Genomic DNA, 11588 nt, shown 5'->3' on the forward strand with positions numbered 1-11588 from the left:
AAACCTCTGAGATACACCATTTGTCCTCAGACTTAGGTTCTCCTTGTAGGGTATAAATAGTCTTGGGGATGATACAAATGCACAGCTCCAAAACTGTGTCTGGCACATTTTGTATTAATTTAACTAAAAATAGAATTAAATGGGAACAAAAAATTTCTCCTGATTCTAAGAATTCAGAAAAAACAAGGTGATAAAACAAAAATAGTGCAACCTGAAAATAAGCAACACAGACTTTGTATTTAGGCTGGGTGTAGACATGCAATAGAAAGAGGTAGAAATGAGAAGGCAGAACGGACCATACCACTTCAGACTGTGGGGGTAGGATTACATTTTTCCAAGTTCTCTCTAATTATTTGAATGGTTTTTCTTTCCCTGACAAGTTGTTGCAAGATTACAATTGTGTCTGCCCTTTTCCAAACAATCATTTTCTAGATATAACATCTTGGCTTATTTTTACAGAAATTGGTGTAAATTAGATTTCCACTCCGCTTGCAGATATAATGTTATCAGAAGGTAAGTGGAGAGATGGAAGGAACTGGTGGATATGGCAGCCATTATTTTAAATGTCCTTCAGCGAACTGCACTGTAAGACTCAAAATGTCACATTTCTACTCTTCACAACCTTAATTAAACTTGACATTGGAAAGGTCATTGTGCCCGGCCTTGATGCTACCCACGCACTGTGAGCTTGACAGCAGTGAAGGAAAACTGCTGTAAACAAGATTTCACCTTCCATGAAAAGAGCAAGACAAAGGCCTACACTTATGATTTGACACTGTGGCTATAAAGCATGTAAAATTAGTGACTAATGATAATTTATGTAGCATTTTTGAAAGACTGCCTTTCATACAAGGTTGCCAACTTCCAGGTGGTGGCTGGAAATCTGGGATTACAACTGATCGTCAGGTGACAGAGATCAGTTCACCTGGAGAAAATGGCTGCTTTGGAAGGTGGACTCTACAGCATTGAAGTCCCACCCTCCCCAAACCCAGCCCTCCTCAGGCTCCAACCCCCAAATCTCCAGGTCTTTCCCATCCTGGAGCTGGCAATCTTATGCCTGTTTCATATACACATGATGGTTAAGGGTTTCAGAAAACCACCTGCTCAGGGTGAGGAGGCCAGAACAGCAATTTCTCAGTAGTAGTGTTGAGTTCAAGGCAAAGCCTGGTGCTGTTACTCTACCTGGGGTTTTGGGGATGTACAATACAATGACAAAGCAAGATGCAGGAGCAAGGTCTACAAATCAACCCAGAGTCAGAAATCTAAGGGTCCAGTCCAGGGGTCAGGGGCAGGAGGGTCCAAGGCATGGCAACCAGTGCAGGATACAAGGTCTGGGTTCCAAGCTGTGGGAGGAAGCAAAGTTAACAGAGTAGAAGACAGCAAGTCAGAGTAGAGCTCTATTTACTAAGCAGGCCAGCTCATAGAGGGGTGTGACATGCACTGTTGCTTCCACGCTAAGCCTTGCTTGGCATGTCCCTTTTATCTGTCTCCTTTTGCTGACTCATCCCTTCTTACCACTGTTCATCATCCTCTAGTTGCAAGTTGTTACTGCTTCCCTAACAGCTGGTCAATCCTGGTTCTGTAAAGACTCCACTCCAGGAATTAAGGTGGGCACTTCACCTTCTTTCCAGAGCTGTCAAGTGTTCTCTCCTCCTTCTATTGTCCACTGGTTCAGGAGAAACTGATGGCAACTGAGGCTCTAGTCTCTGAATTGTATCTTTCTTATCCTGCTAGAACGAACAGCCTGGCCACAACTGGGAAGTATTTTTACTTCCCCCAGCAAATTTGCTTCTTGACCCAGCTGCTCATGTGGGTATTCTTGACTCAGCTGCTGGTGTAGGGCCCAACTCTTAACAATTCCTCCTCTGAGGTGGCAGCTGGCTGGCCCATGACAGGTAGCACCAAGGGTTGTCAGACCCCCATGGTAGAGATGAGGGTCCCCTGCTGCTAGGCCCCTCTCCCCACTGCTGATCATTTGGCCAGCAGGGGGGAACTTTCCTCAATAAAGAGGGAGATCTATCCAATGTGCACAGATGTGTGTCAGTGCCCATGTGATCCAGAAGTGACACCATCACATCTGGGATATTGGGGGCTCTGATATTTGAGCAGAAACTCTATGGTAGAAGCCAAATTTACCATATAGTTTTTGACCAAATACCAGAACTTTGACATTCTAGATGTGATGACATCATATCCAGGTCACATGAACAGTGATACATTGCTGTATGTTGGATGGGCCTCCCTGGTGCTGATAAGTTCCTCTCTCCCCCACCAGTTGCTGAGGGGACCTGGCAACCCTAGTAACTTTTCATCTAAGGAATTCCCTCCCCACCCCCATTTGTCTGGTGGCCCTACATTGCAGCAGTTTAGACACCAGGTGAAAACTTTCTTTTCCTAGGTTTGGGGTGGGGCATACCATTTCCCCCTGGGTTTTTTTGCTAGTGATTCTGCGAAGCATATTTGTTTGTTGTGGGTTGCAAAAATTATTTTTTTTGTTTTTATTGCATTTACAAAATTATTAGAAACCACTGAAGAGCTCTATAAACTCAACAAGCACTTTATACACCTTGAGCTTCCCACCATTTTGAGCCTATGGGTGCCTTTGGAATTCATCAACACCCCATCAACTTGTATTTGTAACTGGGATTTTTAGCCCCAATGTGCATTACTTTTCACTTGGCCACATTGAACCTCATCTGCCATGTTGACACCCACTCACCCAGCCTCAACAGATCCCTTTGGAGTGCCTCACAATCCTCTCTGGTTCTCACCACCCTGAACAATTTAGTGTCATCTGCAAACTTGGCCACTTCACTGCTTACTCCCAACTCCAAATCAATAATGAACAAGTTAAAGAGCATGGGATCCAGTACTGAGCCCTGCGGCACCCCACTGCTTACCGTCCTCCACTGCGAAGATTGCCCATTTATACTCACTCCCTGCTTCCTATTAATTAGCCAGTTTTTGATCCACAAGAGGACCTGTCCTTTTACTCCATGACTCTCGAGCTTACTAAGAAGCCTTTGATGAGGAATTTTATCAAAAGCTTTCTGGAAGTCAAGGTAAACAACATCTATTGGGTTCCCTTTGTCCACATGTTTGTTCACCCCCTCAAAGAACTGTAACAAGTTAGTGAGGCAAGATCTTCCCTTACAGAACCCATCCTGAGTCTTCCTCAATATCTTGTGTTCATCAATGTGCCTACTCATTCTGTCCTTGATAATGGTTTCTACCAACTTTCCCAGTATTGAAGTCAGATTGACTGGCCTATAATTTCCCGGATCTCCTCTGGAACCCTTTTTAAAGATGGGGGTGACATTTGCTACCTTCTAGTTCTCAGGAACGGAGGCAGATTTCAATGAAAGATTACATATTTTTGTTAGGAGATCCAGAAGTTCACCTTTGAGTTCTTTCAGAACTCTTGGATGTATGCCATCCGGACCTGGTGACTTATTAGTTTTTAATTCATCTATCAGTTGTAGGACCTCCTCTCTTGTCACGTCAATCTGACTCAGGTCTTTCAACACCCCTTCCAAAATTAGCAGTTCTCGAGCAGGCAAACACTTTTCATCTTCCATAGAGATTTGAGGAATGCTGTTTTTTTGCTGTTAATCCAGAAGCTGGAAGTGACATCAGTGTCACATGACACCAGTTTTGAAGTCTCTGTCCATACGGGTTTGCAAGCCCTGCCTTTTGTAGTTCCTTTTTAAATTAATAACACTCTTTTTCTGTATGATTGTTGTTTTGTGTTTTTTGCTAATTTTAATTGTTGATATTAGTGTCTGCTGGTGTTATAAAACGTAAACAAATTGTGAGAGGGAGTTTGTGTTAGCCAACAATAGACAAAAATATTGAAGAAACAAAGAATTAACTTGCTAACACAGCTGGGGGAACTGATGCAAAGACTAAATGCCTTGCTTGAGGCCTCCCAGCACCTGAGAACATAAGAGAAGCCATGTTGGATCAGGACAATGGTCCATCCAGTCCAACATTATGTGTCACATACAAGCAAAACCAAACAAATAGGTGCCACCAAGAGGTCCATCAGTGGGGCCTGGACACTAGAAGCCCTCCCGCTGTTGCCCCGGAAGTACCAAGAATACAGAGCATCACTGCCCCAGACAGAGAGATCCATCCATCATCACAGCTTATATGGCTACTGCCTTAAGCAGAAGTACAATCTTATACCAGGGTTTTTGAACCTGCAAGCACTGGATACAAGGTGGTGGGTGCAAGCACAAAATGGCTGCCACAGGAGGCAAAGCTAACCACAAAAGGTGGAGCCAATCACAAATCGTCAGGGTGTGAGCATATGTGTTACTCTAATAGTAGCTCTATAACAGTTCAGATAGAAATCCACTTAAGAGGATGTGTTTTGAAATGAACATATTATTGTTCAAAGGTGTTGGTGAGCACCACATCACCAAGGATACTTGTCTTAAGCTAGGGTGGCCTGTTGTAAGGATTTGGCTGTCAACATGGCTTCATTATTAGCTTGTATATCTTAGCTATTAAACATAGCAATGATACAGAAATTAACAACATTCAAGATAGAATGTATGCCATATATGGTTGCCTCAGCATTGGATATGACTGTACGTCTTCAGTAGAGATGAGCTGAGTTGCCTTAGGATGGCAGCTGCCATGATGCCTGGTTGTGCCATTCTTTTGGGATTAGGCCAAGGCAGTTTGTTGAAATGAGTCTGGTTTTGTTGAAAGATTGATTTACTGAAAGGAAATTCAAGCTGAATTGTGCAATTGCAACAGGGGAACCAGTTTCTCCTCAAGCTGTCCAGACAACATGTATAACTGTCCAATTCATTGAGGCTCTTTGATATTTTGAAGGGGAAAAAAAAACAATTTGGCCAAGGAACAAGCTGGTTCTTACATTTTTATTTAATCCATTCAAAAAAATAGACAGAATTATAAGGTGGGCACATGTCGTGAAAGAATACAAAGTTCACATCTCTTTACGCAGAGCTGGTTTCAATCCATAGATTAAAGAGAGGAGATAATGGTCTCTTTTGAGACAGAGATTATTTATAACTTTTGTGAAAGGACAGATTTGCAGGTAAGCATCAACACAGCTGTAATCTGACTCAAGAGAGCTTTCACTCTTGTCTAGAAAAATAGAAGTACCTTTGATATTTTCTTTTAAGGACAGGCAATTAGATGTAGAGAACACAGAAGAACTCAGTTTTGAAAACAATGGCAAGATTCAACCTGGGACAATCCCTGTTGAAGTAAGTGGGAGTGGGCAAGGGCATGAACCTTGTATGGGAATGGGAAACATGCCCTGTGAGCCATTCCTAAAATGGTCAAAGACACTGAATTTCCCAAACCCAGAAAGTTTCTGTGGACGTGAGAGCAGTGATTCTCTCTTCAGCAGTATTACTGTATGTGTGTGCACTGATGTGAATGAACGTTTCTTCCACTGATGGGAAGGGAGGGATGGCGGGTGGGTGGGGGAACCCCATGTGTGCTCATGTATTTTATGTACACATCACAGTGCACACAAAGCAGAGGAGTGGGCTTTCAAGCTCTTATCCTGGTGCAAATGGACTTCATGTATAGCAAAAATTTAAATAATGGCTCACACACTATTCCTACTGAGGGTTTAAGACTGGAACAGTAGCTGGGTTAATTGGTTATTCATTTCCTTACAAAAAAAAATAAAGCAGCACACATTTTTACAATTGCATTTCCCACAGCCATTAAATCTAGAGGGAAAATAAGGCTGCATGGACTGAGATGGACAGCTGTTTCTCACCACAACTTAATACTAATGTTAACAGCTATATGATGTTGTTGAATCGATGGGTGGAAAATGGGCTGCTCAGAATCCAGATGACAGAAAATACTGAATTTCTTTGCAAAGAGGAGGAGGATGTGAGACTTCTGCAACAAGACTGCGGCAGGGCATGAAGTGGATGATCTACCCTTTGTACTATGAAAAGGGCAAGGACACTGGCTGCAATCCTGTATGTGCCTATCTGGCTTGGCATTTCTTTTTATGTTTCTCCCACTGCAACTCGAACTGCTGACCAGATGAGTTACTTGGCAGTGCATTTACCTCTTCAGCAGCATGGTGGAAACAGGCATATGAAAACTCTCTCTGTTTGCACCGTTCTCTGACATGTGCACACGTTAACTTTTCAATAATGTTTGGGTGTTAATTTTTATCAGTGTGCGTTTTAAGATGTCCACAGTAAAACAGGGACAAATGTTATCTGGGAATGAAAAGCAAAAAGAAAATCAAATTGTGTTTTGCAAGGTCTTGTGGGTCATAAGAATTCAATGCATCTGAAGAAAAACCCACCTCACTCACACAACTGCAAGCATATTAATGCTTTTGTTCAAACCACGAATGGCTGAACCTTTCCTTTCCTGCAGTGTCAGGATTCTTACTGGATTAGATTTCCAATCTCCTATCCAGCTAGGTGTAGAGTGCTGTGATGCTACATTGCGAACACAGATTAGTCAAAACTGACTTTTTCAAATTCATGGGTAGTTTAAGTTGGGGAAGAGAAAACAAATCAGGTTTCAGATAATGGCTGGACGTTTTGAATTTTGGACAGAGTGACAGGTATCTTGGATTCTCCAGGTGCTGGGGCTTTTGTGACTGGGTGTGGGGGAACTTTCATGTCTGCTATTCGCTCTTTAAATTTCTGTTGTAGGTACTTTTCTTCTTTGGAGTAGCTTTTGGCAAATGCAGACATTAACAGGCAAGCCGCCATTGTGGTCCCTCCAATGCAAAACAAAATTGCTCCTGCCAACTTACATACATCAAGGGCTCTGTTAAACTGAACAGCATGTGTATCCACCACTACAAAATCTTCGACGCCCAGGGCTTCAATTTTGGGGGGCACCAGAAAGCCTACTATAAGAACAATGATCCCTATCAGCATAAACACTGTCCCGGAGATGAGTCCAACCTAAAAAACAAAGAAATGTTGGCAATAAACAAAGCTACTCTAGTAATTCTTTAAAGTTACTAAACAGATTTGACATTTCACTGAAAGCTGTCATCATCCCATTCATCAAGCATAAATGCTAGAAGTGCCTTAAGGCAACAATCAAATTGAATTACAGTGGGCAGATGATTTTTCACACATTCACTGTGTCCATGAGTAGCCTGTGAACAAGCCATCAATGAGGATTATGCCAGGATATGCACAGAAACAGAATATGTACTTGCAGGGCTTTTTTTGTAGAAAAAAATCCCAGCAGGATCTCATTTACCTCTTAGACTACACCCCCTGATGCCACTGGAAGTGACATCACCCATTAGGGCTGTCAAGCTCCTGCTGAGGGTGGGGGAATCTCCCACCTGGGAGGGCCCCAACCCACCAGCAAGGAGCAGGCCACTGGGGGGGGGGTCCCCACCCCCAAAGACCCTCATTGGCATGTGCCATTCCTGATGCAATGACGTCACCTAGCATGCGGGGACGTTCTAGGACTCACATTAAAAAAACTATATGGTACCACAGAGTTTTTAGTGCAAGTCCTAGAGTGTCCCCGCGTGATGTTCCCAGCACTTCCGGGTGATGTCATTGCGTCGCACATGATTTGCATGTGTGAAGAACACATGCTGGAGCAGCGGAGGGACTTGGCAACCCTATCACCCATTCAGTAGGTTACTTTCCATATATTAACACAGAACAGTGCAGTGCCATCAGCAGTGCAGTTCAAACTGAGTCAGGATGAGATCATTAAAAGAACAGCTCTAAGCAGGTCTACTCAAAAATAAGTCCCACTTCATTCAATAGGGCTTACTCCCATGAAAGAAGATTCAGGTGGATAGCCAGGTTGGTTTGAAGCAGCAGAACAAAGTTCTAGTTCAGTGGCATCTTTAAGACCAACAAAGTTTTCTTCCGGGTATCAGCTTTTGTGTGCATGCACATTGCTGAAGAAGTGTGTATGCACATGAATGTTTATACTCCAAATTAAACTCTGTTGGTGTTAAAGGTGCCACTGGACTCAAACGTTGCTCTGTTGCTTCAGACCAACATGGCTACCCACCTGAATCTACTTTCCTGGGAATAAGCCCTACTGAATAAAGTGGGACTTGCTTATTTTCCCAGAAAAATGTCATGGTCAGTGCTTGGAGTCCTGTTGATCAGCAGAAAAGTAGGATATAAATATTTAAAATTAAATAAATCCAAATATTTCTATTGCACTGTGTCTGAGAAAAAAAAATTGGGGTGCATGATCCACAACATGACTCAATGATCTGCTCTTTGACAAATTTAAGGTACAGTTGCAACAAAGTACTTTCCCTACCCCATGATAACTATACCAATGTTCCCAACACATTGGTATTCATTTCCCCCCTTCTTCCAAGGATTTGTGCCTTTGGCATGCATGGGCTCATTTTTAATAACAGCCAGGACTTTTTTTTGTAGCACATTAGGCTATAGCCCCCCCCCCCCCCCCCGATGTAGCCAATCCTCCAAGAATTTACAGGGCTCTTCGTATGGGGCCTATTGAAAGCTTTTGGAGGATTGGCTACATCAGTGGGGTGTAGACTAATATGCAAAGGAGTTCCTGCTACAAAAACCAGCATTGATAACAGCCACTCAATGCCCAGGGTAAATGAGTTGGCCAGAGACATAGTTGGGGTCTCAAACATGGAAAAGGGGACTCTCCTCTCTCACAAAGTTGATTTTGCCTTGTCCCAAGCTTTGGACACAAGATGTTATTCTGAGAACCACCTCCTATAATATTCTGAAGCAAGTTTCACAGAAATATAATATTCTCCCGTACTATTCTGAAGCAAGTTTAACAGAGGTTGAATATTGAATCTCCTGCCAAACACGAATGTGATTGTTTATCAGATTTACGTCCTGCTCCCTCTCCCTTGAACAGGACTTGAGGCAGTTAACAATATCTAAGATGCACCAGATAAAACAGTACAGAAAATACAACAAATAAACTTTAAAAATATAAAATGATTAAAAATCTATCACAGTTAAAACTCTATCAGCTATCAAGGCAGGGTAGGATGCATGAATTCTGGAGACACAGTTGTGATGTGGTGGGTGAACTCCGTTTCCAAAATGTAAAAAAAAAGGGGGGATGACCTGTGCCAAAGGTTGTAGCATGGATAAATACAACATTAAGTCCACAATCCAGTGCCACATTACACTCCACTAAGAGTCCTTAAATTCATAGACTTTAAGCACATGTATCAATTTGGCATATAACTACATATTGTAGATATGCTCAGTACAGTCTCGTGTCTTCTGTCTTTTTAACATTACCATCTAAGAATGGTGAATAGTATTTCTGAATATCACATATTCCTTCTGTAACTGTTCTGTAATATAACCTGTCTGACAGACACAATATTGGTATATCTTGATGGTGAAAGGAAGATATGTTCTTTGCTTGAGACATGGTTCTCCACTTTAAACAAATCATTCACCATAACTGAGAAAGAGGGAAGGAAAATTTTGTCTCAATAGTTTGTGTGAATTCATTCTGGGAAAAAAAAATCCAAGATTGCCTCAAATAAAGACTTTTCTTTTGAAAAGATGGCTCACCAATATATCAAATTCTCAATGCGGCCAAATCTGTGGATACTTAAATCCAGAGACTGAAGCCATGCACCTGTACCTGTGCCCCAAATTTGCTGAAAAACCTGAAATCTAAAATCAGTACGTTGGGTGGGGGGGGTTAAAACCTCCTAAATAAGCAGCTCCTGTGACTTTAAGAAACAAATGTTCTGTGGGACAATTGCTAGGCAACCTCATGCAACTGGGCTTGGCTCAGCTGGCTCCATACAACTTGGCCAGGGAGGAGGAGGGAAAGCTGAAAATGGGGTGGGGGGGAGAGAAAGGTAGGTTGGCTGATGGGTGGGAAGGAGAGAAGAAAGCAGGAATGGGGAAAGGCTATGGGGTATTTCAAAGAGGGGAAAGAGGAAATAGTAGGGTAGGGGGAAATGAGACATCCCTGCAAGCCCTTGCAGATGACCACTTATTTGTTTCTAATTTTCTGTAATATGTCACTTTTTCTATATAGTCATGGATAAATGTGTTCATGGATTTCACAGGACAAGATTTTCCCATTTCCCTCTTTTATAGCCCACTGAATATCCTCAAATTTTGTTGTGTGTGTGTGTGTGTCTGACTCATCCAGTACATCATCAAGGACAAAGTGGAGACCTCCAGTGGGAGGGGAATCAGTGCCCCCTGTGCCACAAGTTGAAATGCTATTCTCTCTGAGGAACTAGTGCATGGATACATGCCAGGGACTGTGGCCTCACAACTTGTGACCAAATGTGGCTCATTAGGCACGCATGGTAATCTATTAAGGACTTCTGTTTTGCTGCCAGCCTAACCTTCAAAAACAAGAGGAGCTGGGCACACCACACAGAATTGATGGGCTTGTTCACCATTTGGGGCAGTAAGTTGTCAAGTTTTCAGACAATTGTTGCATAGCTATACCTTCCAGAATGCAGAGCTCCACCGGCTGGGTGATCTCTGGATCTGAAAATCATCCTCGTACTCCCAAATGGATGCCGTGCAGTCCTCATAAAACTGATGCAGATAAGAGCGCACTCCATAGCGCTGGTAGTTATTTTCTGTAGTACCTTGCTGTGCCTCATTGGATGCACAGATGTCAGCATAAGCACTCATCCTTCACACCTGCACACATACAGAAAAAGACATTTGAAAGTAAAGATGGCCTCCTGTTAGAGAAACAATTAGGGCTGCCAATCCCCAGGTCCAGGTGGGGGTTCTCCCTCCCAGGAGGTTCCCAACCCACCGGCCCACATTGGGTGGAACTTCCTCCAATGTCGCTGGCATGATGATGTCACCCGGAAATTATGTCATAAAAATGGTGGCACCTATGCGGGGCTACTCTATGTTTTTCCCAGACACTCTAGTTATTTGGGAGGTAAAAACTCTACGGTGTATAGGTACCATAGAGTTTTAACCTCCCGAATGGCTATGTAAACACCATATAGAGTCACAGAGTTGGAAGGGATCTCCAGGATCACCAATCCAACCCCCTGAACAATGCAGGAACTTCACAAATACCTTCTGTATAGCCTTGAATATGCCTGCTCCCTCTAGGGTCAATATAATTTGGCAATGGCTAAAACTTTGAAGAACATCCTGGAATATTTACAAATAAATTCTGTAAAGTTTCAAAAGCTATACTTGAAAAGAACATAAGAAAATTATGGTGGATCAGACCCATAGTCTATCTAGTTGACATTTCATTGAGCTGTCTACCGCAAAACCAAGGTCTCTTTCCCTCTCAGTCTCAGCAAGTTCAGACCCCACTAGCACATACTTAAAGTGTGTGTGTGTATTGGAGGGGATTGTTCCAGTGTCTGTCACCTTACACTCACCTAATGATATGTCATCTCTTAACAATACATATTGGAAGTTATTGTCTGAATTCAGGGCCGGACAAAAAAAAAAAGTCATATTAAGGAAAGTTCAGCCATGGTTGCACCTTATGTTCTACAGCTCCAGCAAGCAAAGCTATATTTCAGTGACAGAGCAGATGTTGCACTCCTGCTATGAAGTCTCAGCTGCAGTTATCAACACCTACTGTAAAAAGACTCATGTTTA

The 11588-nt window shown here is 42.7% G+C and overlaps 1 protein-coding gene across 1 annotated transcript; it reads right to left on the reverse strand.

Moving 5' to 3' along the window:
* Nucleotides 1–4877: 4877 nt before the first annotated feature.
* Nucleotides 4878–10647, reverse strand: NRSN1 (neurensin 1). Its single transcript, XM_060244145.1, has 2 exons — nucleotides 10449–10647; nucleotides 4878–6935 (listed from the first exon to the last, which is right to left on the reverse strand). The coding sequence occupies exons 1-2, from the start codon at nucleotides 10638–10640 to the stop codon at nucleotides 6537–6539; spliced, it is 591 nt and encodes a 196-aa protein (XP_060100128.1). The 5' UTR covers nucleotides 10641–10647; the 3' UTR covers nucleotides 4878–6536.
* Nucleotides 10648–11588: the final 941 nt, after the last annotated feature.

This window comes from Heteronotia binoei, chromosome 7 (genome assembly GCF_032191835.1).
Source record: "Heteronotia binoei isolate CCM8104 ecotype False Entrance Well chromosome 7, APGP_CSIRO_Hbin_v1, whole genome shotgun sequence".
Classification (NCBI taxonomy): Eukaryota; Metazoa; Chordata; class Lepidosauria; order Squamata; family Gekkonidae; genus Heteronotia; species Heteronotia binoei.